At 35.8% G+C, this 23,038-nt stretch overlaps 1 protein-coding gene and 1 non-coding gene across 2 annotated transcripts in view; both read left to right on the top strand.

Moving 5' to 3' along the window:
* Nucleotides 1-15,800, top strand: part of LOC134536801 (large ribosomal subunit protein eL14) — a 28,817-nt gene extending 13,017 nt beyond the window's left edge. Inside the window, exons 3-4 of the mRNA XM_063376736.1 lie at nt 14,156-14,350; nt 15,534-15,800. Of these exons, the coding sequence (XP_063232806.1) occupies nt 14,156-14,350; nt 15,534-15,719 (381 nt within the window). The 3' untranslated portion in view covers nt 15,720-15,800. The remainder of the gene's footprint in view (nt 1-14,155; nt 14,351-15,533) is intronic.
* Nucleotides 12,634-12,700, top strand: LOC134537155 (small nucleolar RNA SNORD49). Its single transcript, XR_010075965.1, has one exon. It is a non-coding gene; the product is annotated as a small nucleolar RNA SNORD49 (small nucleolar RNA).
* Nucleotides 15,801-23,038: the final 7,238 nt, after the last annotated feature.

Raw genomic sequence — 23,038 nt, 5'->3', positions numbered from 1 at the left:
AAGAAATGAGTGCTAATTATAAAATTGTGCTTGTTTTCTTTATCAAACAACCCTTAATTTAGGTTTTTAGGTAAACCAACTGGGTGGTCCCCGGCAAGACATACATTTGGTAAAATGGTCCCTCATAACTAAAAGGTTAAGAACCACTGCCCTATATTAATTTACAAATTTCGGAACAATAAATGCAAATAATTAGAAACTTATGAATTAATCTACAAAAGCAAACCACATCAAAATACTCACATTTGCAACAAAAAAAAATTGTTTTCTCTAAAAGTACCATAGCACGCATGTGGAACAGACATTGGAAAAATGTATACACAGCACTTCAAATTATTGTAATACGCAAATCATGTTTTGCAGGGGACCAACATTTGTAAGATGCAATGTCTTAGTAGGCATGGGCCAGCCAGTAACATGAGACAGATGGTGTTACAATCTCACATGGAAGCATACATAAGTCGGATATTCTCCTGAATAAGATCATCAGGGCCGGATTTAGAGGTCTGGAGGCTTCGGGGCAACAGAGGAGCGGAGGCCTCCTGGCCCAAATTATTTTCCAAATAAAATGAAACATTTTTTTCAGTCGAGTTTTCCAATAAATAATTTATTTTGAAATCAAGTAGATTTTCTTAGTATTTAAAAAAAAACATACTAAAATACTAGTGTTTACTTGTCGGAATTTGAAAGATTTTTTTTCCGAAGTCTCTATTGTGGGGGCCTTCCGTTTGTGGGGGCCCTCCGTTTGTGGAGGCCCCGGTTGCCCTCCCCTAAATCCGGCCCTTAAGATCATGCTACAGCTGGTGCTACTGACCCTCCAAATACCGTATTGGTCCGAATATAAGGCGACCATTTTTACATAAACGAGAGATGCAAAAATTGGAAGTCGCCTTATTTTCGCACCCAAGACGTCAGAACCGCAAACATTAGTTCCAAGCTGAAAGCTACAGTAGAAACATTGTTTAACAAAACGTTCACAATTTTTTATATTAACTAAAACTTTGTTACCTCACACGGGGAAAAACCATAAATCCACCTAATATTGCAGTAATTGACAATTGTTTGAAGTTGAAAATTAAAATATTTGTTCTTGAGTAAAAACGTGAATGTTGAAGCATCTCAAAATGGCAACCTTTTATTTCACAATTCATATTTGTACTTTGTGTACAATCGCGTGTTAACATTTACGGTAATTTTTCTTCAGATTTTTAACGGAAATATTTGTACTAAAACATCACAGTTATTTTCAGAACGATTGTTTACGTTTACAAACATTTCGGATGTAATGTTTGGAAATTCACGGCTGCCAACTGTCTTTCCACAATATTTCTTTGTTGTAAAACGAACATTGCCGAACACGCACGAAGACGCCATATTAATAGGAATTTGGTACGTTGCTTCAAAAGCTATTTTAATAATCCACTCTTTATTTATGTAAAAACCTTTCATAATTATAATAGATTATTCTTTCAAATTCATAGAACAGACTCTCTCTGTCAGAGAGTAATATGGACAAATATACGCGGTCACGTAACCGAAGTTATTCTTGGCCGTATGCTTCATCATGTCAGCTAGCCACTTGTTTTGTTCCGGCAAGATGCATTCTTTGTTTGCTTTTTTTACGTTTAACACACTACTAAATAGTAATACGCCTTGTTCTGTGGTAATATGTAGCTTAAGTCAAACGGAAAGTTAAATGCTGTATTTTAAGAGGGATTAATAGCCATTGTAAAAATTTTAAATTCGTAGATACAGTAAACTGTGAAAAATGAACAATCACACATTGGTGGAACGGCGGGGAACGAGCCCTAGACAAATAAACAGCTCTGAAGATGACAATTATGCAGCTTCATTAGAGTAAACATACGAAAAGATTTCTAGTGTAATACTTAAAAATGTAAATATTTTCTAATTGTTTTCTTTTGACTTTTAGGGTAGGCCATTCAAACTTATTTTAAATAAGTAATGTGATAAATATAAATTAATTGTTATACATAAATGCAAAAACAATTTATCAACACAAAATGTATGTCTAATGAATTTTCACATTAATTTATACCAAAAATTATTTTTACATTTGTTTGGCCTCCTGAAACTGCAGGTCGCCTTATATTCGGGGTCGCCTTATATTCGGGCCAATACGGTACATAGTAGTTGTCACTGGCCATGTTTGCGGACCCACATTATGGTTCCAAACGTTCTCGTTGAACGAACAGTCTAGATGCCTTGCGAGTTCACTGGACTTGGCGCGGAGGGTCACAGTCCTCGGCTACTATGACCTTACTCTGTGTATTGCAGCTATAAATTATTGAGGGATAATATGTCCGAAGTGGTACATCCGCGCATGTATTCTGCATAAAACGGGAATGGGACACATGTTAGGCTACTGCGATACAGTGCGACAACCTTTGTTGTACGAATACTAGCGCCATTCGCTCATGCAGTATTTTTTTTGTATGTTTTAAGAAATGAGTTTATTTTAACTGCTTGAAATAAAGGCTAATAAATAAATTACAAAAAAACAAACGTTTCAGTGCTGCAGAAACAAATAACAATTAAGGTTAATTACTTTGGTGGCTTTTTCTATTGTAGGCAGATAGTGCATTTCACTTCATAGGCCGTAATTTTTAACTTTGAATTCCGAAAATATGAAAAGAGTGATTCACTAAGGTAACATTAATTATCGGTATAAAAAGTAAAACGAAAAAGTTCTGCATGAAAAATGTTTTAAACACTGTTATATTTAAAATGGTCAAATGTCCATTATCTTGACAGTAATGAGTCTGTGTCAAATGTATCACGGTAATTTATTACGACTGAAATAACAAGTATTTCACAAATATCAGCAGAGATCAAAAAAAAATGTATGCAGTCTGCTTCTAATCAAGTGTGTAATATCGTAAATGCTACAGGAAAACTGACAGAAAGCCATTTATAAAAGTGGGGATTTCATGTTAAAAAAAGAGGTTTACATCCCCGACACTGAACGTCACGTTATGTCTCATCCGAAAATCGGACGCTTAGCAAGTGGTAGTTTAAGACTAATTTTAGAAACTGAAGCCAGTAGTATATTAGTGTGATTACTTTCCTTTTAAGTCATGGAAACATTACCTTAGTTTCAATTACAGTACCTAACCTTCAAAACATTTTATTACTAATTTTTATATTTTAAGCACATTTCCTGTAGAATTGCCTCAACGAAAATCGTGAATCATTTAAAACAGTAGCTACTACTATAATAGCTGTGAAGGTGATACGTATTTGATTTCGGGTCGGGTAAACAATTTTTTTTTCAATTGTCCTAACAAAGTTGTTGGTCGGCTGGTTTTCGCAAGGACCTTAATTTTTTTCTCCCTTTCGTTCAAGTATTCCATGTTTGCCCCATTCATCACACATCTTAAATAAAGCTGCTGGTCCCTTCCGACTTCCAATCAATAAATTACTATGTGTGTATATATACACACACACACACACTCAATTATAAAAAGATTGACTGTTGCTGTTATCGTGAGGGGAGAAATTGAAATGCCATGTATGTGCTACATGTGGTGAAGCACGGAAGTGTTTCATAAAATTCAAACCAAACAATATAGAATTATGTATATATCATACTTATGTATAACAAAGGGTGAGATATCACGCGAGGCAGACATAAGATAGTGCGCACCGCCAAAGTGTAGGATGTCGCAGGAGAAAATGACTTTGACGAGGGGAAGGAACAGGCGGGCCGAAACGACACAGAAACACGCACAACTGCAGCTCGTCGCGGCCGTAACAATATAATATTGCACTCAAAATTTTTTAAACAGTCAGTAACTTATCGCAGTTTCTTCATATTTTGCAACTTTTAGGTGCTCAAATAAGCAAAAAATAAGTAAAATAAGCTTTTGTAGTCAACGGATACATCAGTTTGCAAAATGTTTACATAAATTTGTGTATGGTAGGACAGTACTTTTTTTTTTTTTTCTTCAAAGTGTTCAGTTAGGAATTATTTGAATACTTTGCACCAGTTAAAACTAACTCCCTATTATGGCCTTGACCCCTCTCCCTTCGGTAAATGATATTACCATACTATTACTTATTGAAAGCGTGATCCCGAGAGGCGTCGGGGAGAGAACCACTGCCCTCCAAGGTTCTCTACGTGACATGTTTCTGCGATGGTTTCGCTATTGCCTTCCGCAGTATGGCGTGAAGAACAAACATCACAACAGCTCTGCCCGAGCCGGGATCCGAGCCCGGGTCCTCGTGCACCGCAGGCCGGCGCCTAGCCCACACTGGCCGCTGCCATTCAAGTGTTCACATTTATACAGTTCTGCAACTATTATTAGTATGGTGAAGTTAGAATTCTGGATTAAATAAAATTAGAAACAAGAAACAAAGGTCTCAATTATATCCTTTTTTTTTTTTTTTTTGTGTTGATCGCGAAAAGAATAAACACTTTGAATATTTCTAGCAACTGCAATTAACTTACGTGAAAAACATAAAACAAACACTATGTTACCTAATTCTATGTTAGCGTAATAATAAGCATAACTAACAAAACTGTTTATAACAGTGATGCAAGCGGCGATTGCTCAACATCTTGAGTGTTTTCGTCATTTGATTTTTCAATTTTCTTATTCCGAAAGTACAATTCTCTTGCGACAGCTTTCTTTGATTTCTTCAACCAGTGATAAGAGCTTTCTCTTTGCCCATTCTCGTGAAAATGAACTAATTTTTACATTATTAATTAAATCAGAGACTAAATTTGCAAAGCTTGTTTAGTCTCCCTCACAAGGTAACTCTGTTCAAAATACGTTATTTAAATATATATGTTATAATAATAACTGCAGAATTAAAATTGTGCTAAATATCACATTTACTGCAAAGCAATATGGCAACAGATCTCAATAAACCCGTTCCTCTCTCTCTGGGAAGACACAAAATTGGACTTGGCAACACTGAGTGTGGCCTTCGCGGTTTGCTAGTCGTGGCACATTCTTTCGGCGCGTTTCGAAGTACACCGGAACGCTGCCGCGCGCGGTGCACAAGTATTTCACATGCCATTCAAAATCTATACGGGCTGCGTAAACCGCAAGTACCAATTCAAAATCTACGGAATTTCCTCTTTCAACGATGTTAAGTATAATGTGTTTAAAATGTGTTTTTCGATCAAAAAATGTAGTTTTCAAATGTTGATTAAATGCTACTACAGAGAAATAAATTATTTTAAAACTTTAATATAATATTCCATTCAAAGTTTAGGAGCTAATTCCGTACAAAAAAGTGATTATTCTTATAATATAATTTTTTTTATAGTTTCATTTGTTATTTTAAAAGTTTTCTTTGAAATTCTCATGTATTACAGCACATATGTTGCATTATAAATTATGGCAAATTTTCACATTGAAAAAAATATTAACCATTGGGACTCCTATTATACTTTTTAAAATAACCTTTATTAATCTATATACATGAATACCTTTTCCAGTAATCATATTTTAACGCCAGAAATTACAGCTATAAATGGTGCAAAATTGAAAATTCTGTTCAACCGCGCCCTTAAGCCTCTATATGGACATTTCTAGCCGCTCGGATTTTTAAGGACTAAAACGGGAAATTTTCCCTCGAATACGGGAAGTTTTTCCTCAAAACGGGACTTTTTGAGTCATTTTTGAGGAATTTTTGAGTCAAAAATGGACGTGACGTCAGAGATGTGGCTCCGCACCTCACACCTCAGCCTGAAGCCTGGCGCCGGACGCTTATTTACATACTACTATCGTTCAAAGTTAAATTCTTCTTTGTAGTACTTGACACAGCAATATCTTCGCTTAAAGAGAGATTTGAACTTATGGAGAACCACAGTAAGAGTTTCAAATTTCTTTATGATATTACAAATTTACACACTTGGGATAGAAATGAGTTGAAGGATGCTTGTAATTTTCTAGACAGTGTTCTAAGTGATGGAGCAGATCATAATATAAACGGAATTTAACTGTTTGACGAGCTACAAATTTTTGGACTTATGCTGCCGTCTGAAAGTTCTCCAGCTAAAGTGTTGTCGTTCATAACCAAAAATGGTTATATGGACACCTTCCCAGACATTTTTGTTGCGCTGAGAATTCTTCTGACTCTTCCGGTTTCAGTGGCCAGTGGTGAAATAAGTTTTTCTAAGTTAAAACTGATAAAAATTTATTTAAGATCAACTTTGTCTCAAGAGCGTTTGAGTGGGCTGGCAACAATGTCCATTGAAAATGAGTTGCTTAATGAAATGGACACCGATTTCATACTCAATGAATTCGCAAAAATGAAACCCAGAAAAATCTCTTTTTAATAATTTATTTTTAGTTTTGCCATACATTCTTATAATGTGAGTGTAGTTATATTCATTTACATTCTCTATTTTATGTACAGTTATAACATAGGTGCGTTTTTTATTCTTGTAAAAATTGATGCAAGTTTGTAAATTATTTTATCTAATATCATGATTTAATTTATTAAAGTAGTGAGTGTATAAATAATGTTACAGATTACTACGTGGTACTGCTTTGTAAACCAAAATTATCAAAAGCGCTTTTAATAAAGTTATCATTTTCGATTTTTTAAATTTTGGGGGGGGGGGGGAGGGGGTGCCAAAATGTTTTTCGCTTACACTTGAAAAATGTGTAGGGTTGGCCCTGGGTTTTGTGAAAGATGTTGCCATGTGTTGTTACTATGGAAACGAGTGCGGTATTTGAGTTATATTATTGGTCGAAGGCCAGCGAACCACGTAATTTGTTGTTTGATTGTATATCTTTCCTTATTGGCCGCCTGAGTTACATTGATGCGCTTACAACCAATCACGAACCAGTTTAAATAGCATTTTTAGTTTGGCAAGATGATGTGCATAAGCGTATGTTGTGATTCTTCAGTTAAAGTTGAGTCAATTTTGATTTTGTTAATTACAGGTTAGGAAACAAATTTATTGCGTGTTTTTAATAAACGTGTTATGTGCACAATTAACGGAAGTGGAATAAAATGAAGAAGAAAATGCTCCCGAAACATGATACGCATTATTCTCAGGCATTTCGTGATACTTATACGCGGGATTTTCCGTGTATTCTTAAATTAAGCAAGGGAACACAGTTCACATTTTTTTCAGTGTGTAGATGCGACATCAACATGGGGCACGACGGAAAATATGACATCAATCTCCACGTGAAGTGTTCAAAACATCTCGCAAATGTTAAAAGTGTCGCAGTCAGTTCAAAGGTTAGTGATTAGTTCGCTAAAAATAACAGCACAGACAATGCTGTAATACGTGCAGAATGTATGTTTACAATCTTTTTGGTTGAACATAATATTCCTTTAAATGTTTTGGATCACGCCGGCCCGTTATTCAGAAAAATGTTTTCAAATTCTGAAGTAGCAAAAAAATTTGGTTGCGCAAGAACAAAGTCGACGGCTATCGTGAAAGAAATGGCAACAGATGCAACTATAAAATTGTTTGTAATTTACAACCTGTGGCATTTTCAGTCGCGACCGACGGCAGCAATGACTCTGAATCCAAATTATATCCACTAGTAATAACATTTTGTGATGCAAGTTTGAAAATGATAGTGTCAAGGTTGCTTTCATTACCAGTACTCCAGGGAGATTCTACTGGAAGTTAACTGATATCAGTGTATATTGTAACAAAGGTACACTCTGTTGATTTGTAGGGTAACACAAGGAACGAAGTTTTTTCTTTGATGTGATACTAAGCAAAAATGTTTCCATAATGGTAAATATTGAGAATGATTGTTGGTCTGCAATGTTAATGTATGTTAAAACGATTACATAATTTTGATTACTAGAAAAAAATGTCATATCATAAAAATTTATTAATTTTTCAATTGCCGCGAGCAGTTTACGAGTGTTATAATATTTTTTTATGTATTTTACTAATTGAGGGTTTCAAAAGTTGGCAAGTCTGAGTATTCAAATGAACCAATACGTGATTATTTATTTATTTATTCGTGTTCCGTCGGAGGTATCGTGACGTAGGTGAACGACTACATCATTTCCTTCTAATGGCAAAGGAAATGTACCCGCCTCCAACTTAAGTGAGTTTTTAACGTTTCTAATTTTAAAGTCTTATATTTTATTTGGATATTGTTGCGCAAGTAATAAGTAACAAAAAAAATTTACATGAGTTGTTAATGTTCATCATTTGTCCGGGTTTGTTAGGTCAGGTCAGTTACATTATAAATACTTTAAAACTAAAGAACCATTGAAATTAAATCATATTATTTTTAATGTACGCTTAGTTTGAAAGTATTCATAATGTAACTGACCTGACCTAATCGACCATTTTAGTTCCTACTGTTCATCCTTTGTCCCGGTTTGTTTGGTCAAGTCAATTTCATTATAAATATTTTAAAACTAAACAGCCATTAAAATTTATTCACATTATTTTTTATGTCTGCTTAGTTTGAAAGTATTAACAATGTAACTGACCTGACCTAATCGACCATTTTATTTATTACGCATTCACGAACACACGGCAAAATAACAAAAATGGCGGCTGTCAAATGGTTGTGCAGTGTGTTGTATTGCAAAATTAAAAAATGTGATATCTCCTAAAGTATTTGGAATTTATTACCTCCGCCGGTTGATTTGAGAAGAGGAAGTTAAAGAGCATAGAATAAAAGTATTTTCAGATTTTTAGCATTTTTTTTTCGCATATACCGCTACTGTACATATTTACCATTTCATGTATCCCAGTTTAAGCCTTGATACTGTGGGCTTGATCCTGTGGTACACGATGCTTTCTGTTTTAGTTCAGTATGTTGGAAGATCCTGCACATAAAAGAAATTGTGAAATTAAAAAGAATTGATTTATGATCGTAATTCATTAAATATATGACGATATTTTTTGTTATGTACAGGATCTTTCAATGCAATCACCTGTGTGTCCCAAATGGTTGGAGACATTGAATATTTTTGAATTTTCTACAGTTCAACCTGAAACAGAAGTAGGTAGATTTATGTCTGGCTCAGAAACTTTCAGAAATTTTGAAGAGGCCTGTTCTATTGCCTGACCAGGTCCGATCACTGCCAGATTCATAGCTCTCTGTAGCCACCCCGTGGTTTGTTCATTGAACCCGCTTACTCCCCGTACCTCCTTGTGACATTAGGAAATTTCAGGAAATAAAGCTTTATTACAGCTGTTTCCCAATGATCTTATCGGCCAATCGCGGTGAAGCCATGCTTTTGTACATACATAGCTAGAGGCATCTTTGCACATGCTCACGTTAGAAGATCGAACACACAGCGACTGAAACGCACAACCAAAGATCTTGTCCCCATAAAAAAAAGTTGAACTTTAAACATTTCAGGTTTGTGTCCTCCATTTCCAACTATAAGGCTGCTTAAATGCCTTTCATTGATAACTTAATGTTTGACTCACATGTGATGATTCAAGGTGATAGGAATTGCCGTCTGATCGATACATGAGGCAAGTACTTGGCTGATGTGTGTCAACTATAGAATTTTTCCCAAATTGTTTGAATAAATTGTGAATGGGGTTGGTTACTGTTTTTTTCTCTATAGAACCTGAGGGAAATGCTTTAAAAGATGATAGTACTGTTTTGAGCATGAAAAAAGGACAACAATGTGATTTGTGGTGTGACTTAAAAAAACTTTTTACTTTAGGTCTAACTGGAGTAAATAATTTGCACTGTTAAATTGTGTAGTTGTTTCCTAGATGCACTGGCTTTGACAGTTTATACGCAAATGTGGTTTGATTGTTGTACTATTTTGAAAATTTGTTAAAAACCATAAGTTCTTTTAAACAAGGCACGCAAGGTGATAAAATGTGGTGTGTGGTTAAATGTTAAAAGATTTGTCATGCACTCCAATTACAATGGAAATAGCTTAGGTGCAAGTATCGAAGAAGGCTGACGGTCGACATTTTACTATCTCACATTAAATATAAATATTTGGAGACGAGTCATGTGGAAATCATCTATAAAAATTTATATTTTTCTGGAATAAAAGTTGCTGTGTTCCTGCAATTAGATCTGTATTTTATTATACTTGATTATTTAACACTTAAAAGAGAAATTTTTTTTAATTTTCTGAAGTCTTCAAATTGACTCATCTTGTAATTTGTAGACACCCTGTTACAGCAAAAAAACTTAGTCATTCTTACAAAGGATACTTTTTCAGACTCAAAAAATAGTTGTGATAAGTGTTTTCTTTTAGTATTTGAGTTCATATTGTGAGCTTTGTTAAAAACTAATTTTGACTCTCTTAGTTATGAGACTATCCCATATTTTAGACAAAGAAACATTACTTTTTCGTAGTACAATGTATTGTTGCACAGATGATGATACAAGTTAATAGGAATTGCCGTCTGATCGATATATGAGGCAAAAACTTGTCTGATGTGTCAACATTTGAGTATTAAGTCACAAACTCCTATATTTACGACAATAAATGTTTCCAGCGCCATCAATCAATGATTGTATAGTTGTATGTAGTGAGAGGGACTCTTCCTGTGAGGGGTTCATAGTTTTGTTTCCTTTTCTGAGTTTAGGTTTCCCTGGTTGCACAGATATCACTGAAATATTGTGATGCTTGTGATTTTCATTCTTTAGTCATCTTGTCAACAATATGGAAAGATAATATAAAGAAAAAAATGTTGATGTAGGTAGTGCATTGGTTTTTTTTAAAGCTCTTTAAAGATCAACTTTTGACAAGAAAACCAGCTGGTAACATAATTTATCCTTACCATATCCTGCTTTGCACCAATTCAGGTTGCTGTGTTATGAAAGGCGTTATTGTGTATAGTTATAAGGAAAAAAAATTTGATCGGCAATAGAAATGAATATTGTTTTGGTTTTGTGTTCTTACAACACAGCTAAAATTGGCATAATAATGCATTTACTTTTGACAATTCTAAAATGTTTTGCTATATTGCATTGTTTATGCATATTACTGTGTCACATAGAATTGTTTATGTTCTGTGTGATGGAGTGGTACACAATGACAGGGAAAAGATCTCCCAGAGGCTTGGTCATGACGAATCCACTGAATTACATTGCATTCATAGCCAAGACCCTTGTGGCCAGCCATTCCTGGCAGACTAGAGCTTCTTGGACGTGCTTGAGTAGAGGCACAGCCTCGCAAGCGGGATGCCGTTAGAACTCCGGAAATTTGAACTGCTTTTATTTTATGGCGTGGTGGCAATGGAACTTTTAATTTTTTTTAAGGAACCAATTTCCAAATATAAAATCTGCTGTTGTGCTTTATTATTGGTCTGATGTGGGGCACATCCAACCAGTTTAACCATTTATTTTTGCTATTGCTTTATATTACTTTCTATTAGGAATGTTTTTGGGCTTTATGCATTTTAATAAAAGAAGGTTTCATCATTTAATGCTTCATCTCTTCGCTGTGCTGGTAAATACGTACAGGTATTTGTTAAACTTATGATTTAACTGTAAATTCTTTACTTGTTTCTCCCTTTCAGTTTTGGTTTATGCATTTTCCAGGCTGTGAAATAAATAAATAGAGGCTGTTGATCACACAGTTTAAAATATACAATGATTAAAAGCCATGAATTGGTTAACTTTTTCCTAAATATTTCTAGTTAAATTAAGCCTTTTACTAAAAACATAATGGGGATTGCACATGCTTAAGGTTTGACTCACATGTGATGATCCAAGATTATAGGAATTGCCGTCTGATAGATATATGAGGCTTTTGTACTTGACTGATGTGAGTCAACTTCACTTACGTTTTTTTGATTAATCAAATAGTGTAATACACCTGCCCCTTGAAGTAATGCCCAAATTTATTACTGATAAAGAACTGTAATCAAATAAGCACTAATTGAATAAGTTTTTCCTAATAGATTAATAATAATAATAATACAACTTTCACATTATCATTATCAAATTACTACAGACATGTAAAATATACATTGATCTGGCAGTGCAAAGACCAGAAATAATTTCATACTAGTCTTGTGCGATATTCCTAAACCTAGTTGTTACTATTATTTATTTTATCAAATAATAACCCCGAGGTTTAAACATATGAATTATTTTACAATCGTAACATATTCCAACACAAACCTTTGTTTTAGACTGTGTCCATCATTTTGGCAACTCTAGTTAAAACAAGTTGGAAGAGTCAAGTGGGATTGCTCACTTTCTTTCCCCCACCACTGCACTTTTCACTACACAGCTCACAGCAAGTGTACTTTGTGAACTTTGTGAACCGGTGCAGTCTGGTAGAAAAAAAGCTGATGAGCTAGTTCATAAACACTGGTGCTCAGTTTACTCAAGAAGACGAGGTGGTCAGAAGCAGAAACTATTAAATTTTAAGAATTGTGCTGCAAAAATGAATGTGTGTGTGTGGAACATTAACAGTGTACATTTCAGGAATGGGGACATGAAAGGCAGCGTATGATATTATTTTCTCTCTTCTGTGTTCGTCTATAACACAATTTGTTTGGATAATTTTTAACATTAGAGCGGTGTTGGAGCCACTTCTGTACTGAACTATCCCATTTTGGAACTCTGTGTGTGGACAGCTACTCTGATATGTATACGCTAGTAGAGTAATCGAGATAGCTCTGCATGCTCTTAAAAATAATGTTTTCATAATAAACAAAGTTGTCACACACATGATGATACAAGTTAATAGGAATTGCCGTCTGATCGATATCTGAAGCTAATCTTGACTGATGTGTGTCAACTTTAAAGTTTTTTATTTTCTACCTTATTAAACTGGTATATTTATGACTCTAATTAGACAATATAGTGCTTGTCTTTGGCAGAAATTTTGAGTGTTGATCTGTAATCTAACTGAAAACACAGCCAGTTTACCACCCTTTTGAGTTGTATGCGAGAAATTGGTTCAGTATTTTGTATTTAATGTGATTTTTAAATTGAAGACTATCTCGTAAAGAAGTGCATTTTTGACAAATTCGTATTGGGCATAACCTGCCATTCACACAAATTACACTGTTCTGCAAAAAAAAATTCTTTTCGAGCTCTGACACCATTCTTGCTGATTCTTTTCTAAAATGACCTCCTGAATCCAAATATAACCCCTGTTTCCCCTTCCCTTTTTTCATTCATTGCCCCCTGACCTATTTTTATCACTTTTCTATAATTTGGAGGGATGAAAAGAATTATTTCAGACTTCGCATTTCTTCTGAGTGGCTATAGAGGTGAAACATTCTAAAATGTGAACATTTGTAGCAAAATATAATAAAAAATGATTGATATTTCCATTTATTTTGTAATTTTTTCACTTATTGTCTAAACTTTTCATCTTTCAGGCCCATCATACATCCTCTAACATCTCCAAGTAATAAAAATATATAGCAACAATAATAAACATATTTAGAAACAGTTTGTAAGGTTCATTGTACCATGCTGGTGCTCTCAATACCTCATGTGCATGGGTTTGCACAGAAATGTTTGTTTTCACCTGTCACTTCAGTCCTGCACTGCAATCCTTACCTTCCCTCAGTACTTCTCTAGCGATCATAGTCACATTGTGTAAAATGGTAGGCATGTGTTTCTTCAGCTTTTATCAAGTGAATTGCAGTTAGAGTGAGTTGTATTGTTCTTTGAAACAGTCCTGAAATTGGTTCAATAGTTACTTTTAGACATATTGAATAAATAATGTAGTAGTTAATTTCCAAAAAATAATTTTAGTTTTGGATAGTGTTGTTAAAGGAAGCTGAAAGATAAGTGTAATATTGTTAAGTTATATTGTTGTTATAAGCCCTCCTTGAAAAAAATGTGACACTCATAGAGCATGTCATACATAGTAATACTACAATTTTGGTAACAATTGTTTCATCTAACTTAGCATATTGTTAACTTAATTGAGAAACTTTTTAGCTTCACTATTGTCAATTTTTAAACTTTTTCGGGTTAATTATTTTCTCCGTGTCCTCTACAAGTTTTATGACCAAGAAAATTTTCTGTGAAAAACAATGACTTTTTCAGCAGTTAATTTATTTAAGCATTCGTAGTGTTTTTTCTCAGTGAAAGTAAACGTAAGAAGTTAACAACTAGTAGTTAGGATGGAGTTTCAAATTTGATTTTCATTGCCTCTTGTGAAATTTTTGTGTGGAGGGAGTCGCGAGGAGGTTGTGGAGTGAAGGGCGGGCGTGTTGCCGCGGCAGGCGCTGGTGGACGGGCCGGAGAGCGGCGTGCCGCGCCGCGCCCTGCGCCTGAACCAGCTCTACCTGACCAAGCTGCGCGTCAAGTTCGCGCACAGCGCGTCGACGCGCGTCGTGCGCAAGGCGTGGCGCGACGGCAAGGTGGACGAGGAGTGGAAGAAGACCACCTGGGCCGGCCACCTGGAGTCCAAGAGGAGGGTACGTTTTTTAAACTACCTACGTTATTTGTAATGACACAACTTTAACATTTGTGTACCCGTACAATAATTTCTTGTTATGAAGTACTTACTTGAACCAATAAATTGGACACTACCCTATAGAGTTGTACCGTGTGAAGTGGTTTTACCAATTGTCGCAGTGTCACGAGCTATAAAGCATGTCTCATCCTTAGATTGTAGTGTGTATTTTAATGGGCTTTTTACTCTCTCTCTTTCCATTGGATGACTTTTCCGCCATTAGCACTGTGCTTGTTTCAGAGCACTCTTTTGCCAGAGCACAAAAGTTTTAGAGAGAAATTTGAATTTTTTTGAGATTGTATTATAACTTAAGGAGCATTCCAAACATTTGAAATATAGGTATTGCATGTGAGAAATTATTGTAACACTACAAAACACAGTGTTAACTCATTTAGATATTATATTATATAATTTGAAATGTTGTAAATCAGTTCTGTAACATTTTCATCTTGATTGAGTACATAAAATTGGTAAAAAATTCATGCTATGTTGTTCTGAACTGCCAATTACTCTTGTTCATCCCAAAGTTCATACTAATGATTCAACTGTCCATAGGCTGTTTACATCATGCTGGACCACTTTTAATAAGGCAATGGGATAGTTCTAAATGGCTATCATTAATTCAAAAGGTTTCTCCCAAGTTTCTCTAACAACAAAAAAGTTCATTGCTCATTCCTGTCCTGGTTGATGGCCCTCCTTGTGTATGGGGGGGGGGGGGGGGGCGCGTAAATAGTCCGTACTAGTAATTGTTTTAATAAATTGACAGTTTTGTTTAGTCTGCAATCAATTAGGGAAAGTCAACTATATTACCTTGAATTTGTTTTATTTTTGATAGTAGTTTTTAACGGTGATGCTCAGAGATTATCCATGTTCGAAGATAATGTTTTTGTCTATCCCTATAAAACCTCAATGTAATAATTTACCCATCAATAAAAATTTAATAATTAATATGAGCTTTAAGTTTGAACATAATAGAACAAATATACATTTTCATGATTAAATGTTACATTAGCAGAGATTCACCAAGGTTTTATTGGGCAATAGTACTTTTTTTTTAAATAATGTATTTATAGACACAGCTTAAATGTGAGTTGGATTTAAGAACTTGTCAGTAGTGAGTAATTAAACCTGATTTCTATGTGCAGCGAAGTGAGCTGACTGATTTTGATCGCTTCAAACTGAGGAAAGTGCGGCAACTCAGAAACAAGATACGATCGCAGGCGTTCTTCTCCTTGAAGAAAGCTGCTACAAAAGCGGGCACCTTGTACAAAAGTAAAAGGGTCTTGGCACACGCAGCAAAGAAGAAAGATGCTCCTAAAAAGAAGAAATAAAATTTCAGATATAGATATGTGTCTTGTATTTTCTCAAAAGAAAAGAAAATAAATTTTTTTCTTTTGTGTGTATAAACTAAAGCATGTACTTTCTTAACTGTCACAAGCCCAGATTCCTACTTTTATTCTTAGTTTGGAATTATAATAGGTTCTCCTGGCATTATTCTTAAGATCATGACTGCGAGGTACATTGTCATAAGTACCATCTTACCCCAAGTATCTCTCTCTCTACCAGAAAAAATAAAACAAGTTAGTCGTACTGTTTCTCAGAAACGTCATTATATAGCCACAAATGTGTTTACTTCGACAGCTGCTGGCTAGCATTTTGTAGGTTGGGAAGTATTCCTAATTTTACCAATTATCAGAGGTAATAACCTAATAACTAGCAAGGGGTCCATGAATAACCAAAAAACACAGTTAAAACCATGTCTAGAAAAAAAGTTTGGTTAAAAAATATATATTCTGGCTATCTAGACAAACACTACATGCTTTTGTATGTGATGGCTACTTAAGTGTTAGACGTAATTCACTGTAAAAAAAGTGCAATACATATATCTTAAACATAGCCGTATTTTATGTCTAGCTGGTGATAATTTTTCATTTTTATTGAATGTCCAGGTACCACCCGTTTGTGTTTATTATTGGACATTGCTGTCCTAAGGATTGCTGCATTGAAACTACGCATGAGCCACAGAACAGCCGTGCCAACCTGAGCGCGCTTCACGAGACACGTGGAACACAAGCGTGCACAGCTTACTGTGTCCATTTATAATTTGCTCTAGAGTTTCAAGGTTCATGATGCATACGAACACTGCAGCAATGTTGTCTTAAATCACAGCATAAGATGCTCTTGTCACATCAATAGATCACAAAAGTAAACAAAATTTATTTCGGGGAGATGTAATGTGTAAGCAAAGGTACTTAAACAACTCCTAATCCAAGATCCCCTGCAAATAGCACCCTGCTGCAAGTCTAACTACTTTTTTTTTATAACTAAAATTTGGCTGAAAAAGAGTGAAATATAAAGGAAATAGTCTAAAAAAAATATGTTGATTGCTTTTAAATTTCGGTGCTAAAAGTTGATATTCTATTTGTGAGCACTGTGGCACCTGAAAGTTTTATTGAAGACGCGGGAAGGAAGAACACAACTCGTTTAGTTCCTGATAAAAGAGCAGAGGCTGTACGGTTTAGCAAAGGTGTGGTTTGATGTCATAAAATGTGAGGAGAGGAAAGAAGACACGCCAGAATTTTGTATCACCCAGCCAGGGTGTCATGTTACAACAGTTTCAAAATGGCCTTCAGAAGAATGACAGGCAGGAGTGGGGAAGATAGTGCATTGGCTCTCTCAGAGCAGTTAGTTGCTCCTTCTCTGTCCCTTCCCTAATGCTAACTACTACCAAAATTGTTTGTTAAAATTTTATTTTGTTACCTACTGTTATGTTAATAGATACATGTACTGTAATATTTGGATGTTTACTCCCTACTCCATCACATACTGCGTGGGAAGCTTTCCCCACTCCCAACCATACTACTAGATTCCCTTACATCTACCTTATTCATAAATCAAAACAAATACCTTTACATAGACTATGCTAAATACACCATCAATACAACTGTTAGTACTGTACAAATCATTGTCAATACAGTTTCACAATTCTTCCAGCTCCACATCTCCCATTATCAACACACAGTAGTACGCATACAGTTACATTCACTAAACTATCCCTCGATACAAATTTAAGCACTATACTTATACCTCAGTATATATGAAGGTTTCAGAGTCCTTCCATACCTTGATTTTAAGCCACGTGAATGACGCTGGTTGATCAGTTGCGGACTTAACCACGCCCTGTATTCCTGCAGGACTACCCTCAGTACCCCTACTAACAATCACCTTGCTGTGCCCCCGCATTACACTTCTGCTCTTTAAAACCATTTGTACTCACACTACTACCCTGCTTGATTGACTTTTCGTTCAAGATGTTCCAGCCCTGTATCCTCAATGCCCACACTATTCTTGGTTGACAAATGGTGTAGGCGAAGTACACTTTCTGAACATGCCAGGATTTTCCCATTTGGCATTTTGATTACATAAGAACATGGACGATTAGTGGGTCTTACAATAACAGCTCCACTAATTTCATCCCGACATGGTTTTCTATATTTTTACTAGCACGTGTGTCAAGCTTTGTTTTCCTTCTGCTTCCATACAAACTTCATTACGGTACGGAAGCATGGGATCCAGCAAAGATGGCACAACTGGAACAAATGTTTGAAACCTGTGTCCCATCAGCAATTCAGCTGGTGAATGCCCATTGAGTACAGGTGTATTGCAAAGTTCCAGGAGAACCAGAATAGCTTTCTTCAGTGGTTTATAAGTCTGGATATGTCTTTCAGACACACCATTTGACTGGGGAGTGTGTGGAGAGGAGGGGTTTGAAGAAGGTTCCATTCGCTAGCAGAAGTTTCTAACTCACCAGAGGTTAAATTACTGCCACCTCAATGAGAATTCCTAACCTGTCAGAAATTTATTTCATACCATTGCAGCAAGGGGGTGAGATTATAAAAAAAAATCAACTCTCGATAGGTACACTATCAAATCCGTTTAAGTCGTATAATATTTATCTAAAACTTTTGTCTGAAATAATTAATAAGATAAAACATTGTTGCAGGCGGCTAAAAAATAAAAGGGTAGATTTTTTAAAAAAAATTTGATTTACTTACCATGGAACTTGTTAAAATAAACTTAATTGGCTTAACAAGAGAAAATGGCAAGGCCTATTAAAAGTTTATATTTAAACTGTTAGAAACTATGTTATCATTTAACATATATTAATTTCATCCTTCAAAACGCTGAATGTTTTATGCAGGAAGGATATATAAATAGAAACCTTTCAAACTGGAAGAATTAACATAGAAATATACAACAGTGATAAAGGAAATAAATTTGAGGTGGAAATACATATTTAGCACATGTCTAAAATGAGTGTTATACATCTGCTTGTGGTCAAGGCAACTATCTTTTCCAAAGTACCTTGTTTTATCGCATAATCGTCACGCCATTGTTTTAGGGTGTCGAAATTAAGTAGGGAAAAAAAGGGGGGGGGGGGGGGGAATTACATAAAGTTCTTTATGCTTTTGGTTAATTTTTAAGTTGCTGTCAGGCACTTTGGTAGTTATAATGGGAAAATAAAGTAATTACTGTCAACTAAATACTGCTTCTGTAGTATACGTTGGCCCCAAGTTGTGGTAGCCACTCTAACTAAATATGGTGTGTTCACCACACACTAACTTATTTGGTGTGTTCTTGCGGGGTTTTGGGCGCCTACCCTCTTCGCACTAGATATCAGGAACGCTGGTACTGGATTGACTGCCATACTGGCAATCAGATGTGTAATATCTGTTATACTTTGGTTGTCCTCTTTACAATAAAATAATTAAATACATAATATAACTGTAAACAGTTGGACTGGTTACATTACAAGTCTTAAGATGTACCTGCAAAATACAATTTCCATCCAATTTGGTAAAATGTTTTCGTCCTGCCATTTTCTCAATAAAATATACCTTTTTTTCTATGTAAGATGTTCCCCATAAACTTTTTTCCAGTATAACTATGTATTTTTAAGTTTAAATCTAATATTTATTCAGACATTACCGCTTATTTTATTAACAGAAATACGAAGAGTCCAATGTGTAAATTTTTTTTTAAACCTAAATGTCTATGTTGCCGCTGTGCACTGTATATAAAAATGTAGCCAGCGCCAGTTGGCATTATTCGTGTTTGGTTACGTTGCCCATATAGATTGCAGGCACATAGTCGAATATTGATATCAATAGCTAGAGACACGGAAATTTCGCGAATCGCGATATCGCGAAATAACACCGCAATTTACCTTAATTTGCGACAAAACACCGAAATCGCACAGCATCGAGAAATAAAACTGATGATAATGAATTAGACCACCCATGCAAGACATCGCGAAAAACAAGTAAACACGACGTTGACGGCACATCGCCATTTTTCTAAGTTTCAACATGGCCGCTTTGTAGTAATGAAAGTAAATAATGATTTACAGTATTCCCGTCACGTAATCATTACAATTTGAAACGAAAGCAGTAATTGCAATCATAAACTAATTAAAAAGAGAAAAATGTACCTGAGCATCAACACAAAGTTAATAAAAAATACCGGCGATGTTTTCAACACAATATAGCTGCCATGATTTTCAACCCGCTGTATTTACACATTAATCTTGTAGAGAAATATAAAATTTTAATTCTTCCTTTCATGTTGAACAGTTAACAACCTCATGCTTTCAACTACGTTTGACTGGCTTGGCAACCTACTCGTTAGAGCTGTAGGTGTAGCAAACCGTATGTATTCGGTACTGACTGAGTAACGCGCCATCTAGTATCGAGTAACGAAACTTTACACACGGCTGGATTTCGTTACTCGCATTTTTCGTATGTTTTATGCATGCGCGCGCATATTCGATGAATTTACGTTACAAAGAACGATGTTTGTTTATTAAGTATAATATGGAAATTTGTCGTCCAAGTTTTTTACTGTTTATAAGAAAGTATTTTTTACAAATTGGAAATATGTATGTTTTTGTTATTTATTATCGCGTATTTTCACGTTTTTTGTTGTTTTTATCTTAAAAGAGATAATATAATAAAACCGCTCTAATGAGATTTAATTGTTTCTTGGTTAACAAAAACTGTTAATTATCAAATATTGTTAATTGTTTATATTCTATTTATTATTATTTACGTGACGTCATACTGTACGCGTACGCAATACGACTCGATTCGTTGCTGCAACATAACATTGCATGTTATGCGGTATCAGAAGTAACGAGTAACGTAGCGACACGATAGTAACGAGTACTAATTGTTATAGTAACGAATACATACGGGTACACTTTTTTTCGTTACTTTTACACCTCTACTACTCGTAAACATGAACACATGGCACTACGCCGATTGATAAGCAAAATCAGTGACCTTTAACTGCCGTAACTACACTTCTCAGCAAATGCATTACGACCGCAGAGCAAGTGAATACGGCGTCAACGGGACAAAGAACAGCAGCAAGAAATATTAAAAGAATACTAAGTTGAGACATGCCGTGCCGAGGCAGCGCGCTAGGCGACACCGGGCCGTGCCGAGGCAGCGCGCTAGGCGACACCGGGCCGTGCCGAGGCAGCGCGCTAGGCGACACCGGGCCGTGCCGAGGCAGCGCGCTAGGCGGCACCGGGCCGTGCCGAGCTGTTTCAAGCCTACAATTTTTATTTGCCAATAGTGTTGACTTTAGAGTGCAGTATACGAGTATACGCCGTGCCACTATTATTTAGCCAAGCAAAACTTGTAGGTCATAAAACCATTCTCAAAAGTTAAAGTAAACATGAAAAACCAAAACAGCGAAATAAAACCGAAATTTGATTTTTTCAAAACGAAATTTAAGGAAAAATAAAACCATTTTTACGGGACTCTATCAATAGCTCGCAGATTGTATTCAACACGCACATTCTGTCTAGTGCAGACTAAATTAAATTTGGTAGACAGCATGGTTAGTATTGTTACGGACGCGAGAGACCAGACCACGATGTCAAGTTCTGAGCTGGCTGGCTGCCACGCACACCTGACACAATTCCAATGGTTGTCACTACCCCCTCCACTCCCTGCGCATCGTCATCTATCGATGAGCTGAGCGGCCTTGGGAATTCCAGAGTCCGCAGCGTGAAGCGGCGTGAGCAAACGGCGCTATTCTCAACTTTCGGGCTTCAGGTCGGCCCATAATGACGCGACATCACGGCTGCTCTCGTCGGTTCGAGAAGGGCGTCTCAAGTACAGTAGAACCCGTTTATAGTGAACCCGCCTATAATGAATTCCCGTTTATTGTGAATTTCCGTCTCGGTCCCGGCAAAATGATGTGAGGTTATGTATTAATTTATTGGATATAGCGCACAACTTTTGTCAATGTTGATACATTTTCCCGTGTACCACGAACAAATTTTGCCGACATAATGCACATTTATCTCAAATATTTTCATATAATTACAAGTATTTTCACAAAACGTCTATTCTGGATCACATTAACTTTTTTCTCCGCAATATGCTACTCGATTGTCCACTGTTCATATTATAAACAATTTGTAATCGAGTGGCCTCGGTAGGCTACGTGTAGCCAGAAATGGTGCTCAGTTTGGTGAAAATAAATAATTTTCCCTGCATAGTTAAAAAATGGGCGAACGCGTGTACATTTAATATTTTATCAAAATTAAACATAAATTACCGCCACACAAATACGTATGTACATTATAGCAGCAAATTCAATATTTTTACGTCTCATTTTTATCGTTCACGTTTCGGACATTTTGATCGAGTAAGGTTCGTAAGACTACCACTAGATAGAACTCTGTGGACTAAATTTTTCCATAAAAAGTAAGAAATTTTCGTTCCAGCTTTAGCAACTGCGATACTAAATTATACGTAGTGATCTTTGATGCGCCAGACTCGTTAATTTTCGTTTATTTACTTTTGACGGTAAAAAGAATTTTGTGTTATTAAGCTGCAAATGTGCTTCAATAAGAAATACGTACATAAAAAAGGGTGAAAAACGCGTTAAAAAACGTAAGGCATTATCTGTGCGAGATAAACTGGACATTATTAAAAAGGTAGACTCCAACCCCACTGTCCCGAACGTGTTAATATCAAAGGAACTGGGAATTGCAACATCTACATTAAGTACAATATTAAACAAGCTGAACAATCTTTCTCAAGCTGCGAATACGTCACAGAGTATTAAACGCCTGAAAAAAGGAAAATACGCCGATGTCGAAGAACCATTAATAGAAAGTTTGTACGTGTAATGTAATTAAAATAATATCTGCATTTGCTCATAAAACTGTTGCTTTGAGTATTTTCATTCGTTCTTTTCTTGGCTTAGGCCTATGTGTAGTAAAGATTATGCTTTTGCGTATGTATTGCCAATATAAAAGTTTTCCCAGATATAAAGTTTCCCCTCTATAGTGAACATATAAACTACTCCCTTCAGATTCATTATAACAGGGTTCTACTGTACTTAAGCAGTGATGCTGACCTCCGCTGTTATGCTAGTTTCGCGACAATTTCAGAGTTCCACAAGCGAAGGGAAGTACAACATCGGCAAAGAGGGTGAGAGGGCAAATAACCCCCTTTTGAGTGGCACGACGCGGAGTTAGGCTGGATCACGATAGTGCAGCGACTGAGACCGTGCGTGCGTGCACAGGCGTGAATCTCTGTTGAGCCTAGTGAGGAATGCAAACTACGAA

This window comes from Bacillus rossius, chromosome 11, assembly GCF_032445375.1.
Source record: "Bacillus rossius redtenbacheri isolate Brsri chromosome 11, Brsri_v3, whole genome shotgun sequence".
Taxonomy (NCBI): Eukaryota; Metazoa; Arthropoda; class Insecta; order Phasmatodea; family Bacillidae; genus Bacillus; species Bacillus rossius.
The sequence above is the reverse complement of the archived record's forward strand: the minus strand, read 5'-3'. Positions and strand labels throughout refer to the sequence as shown.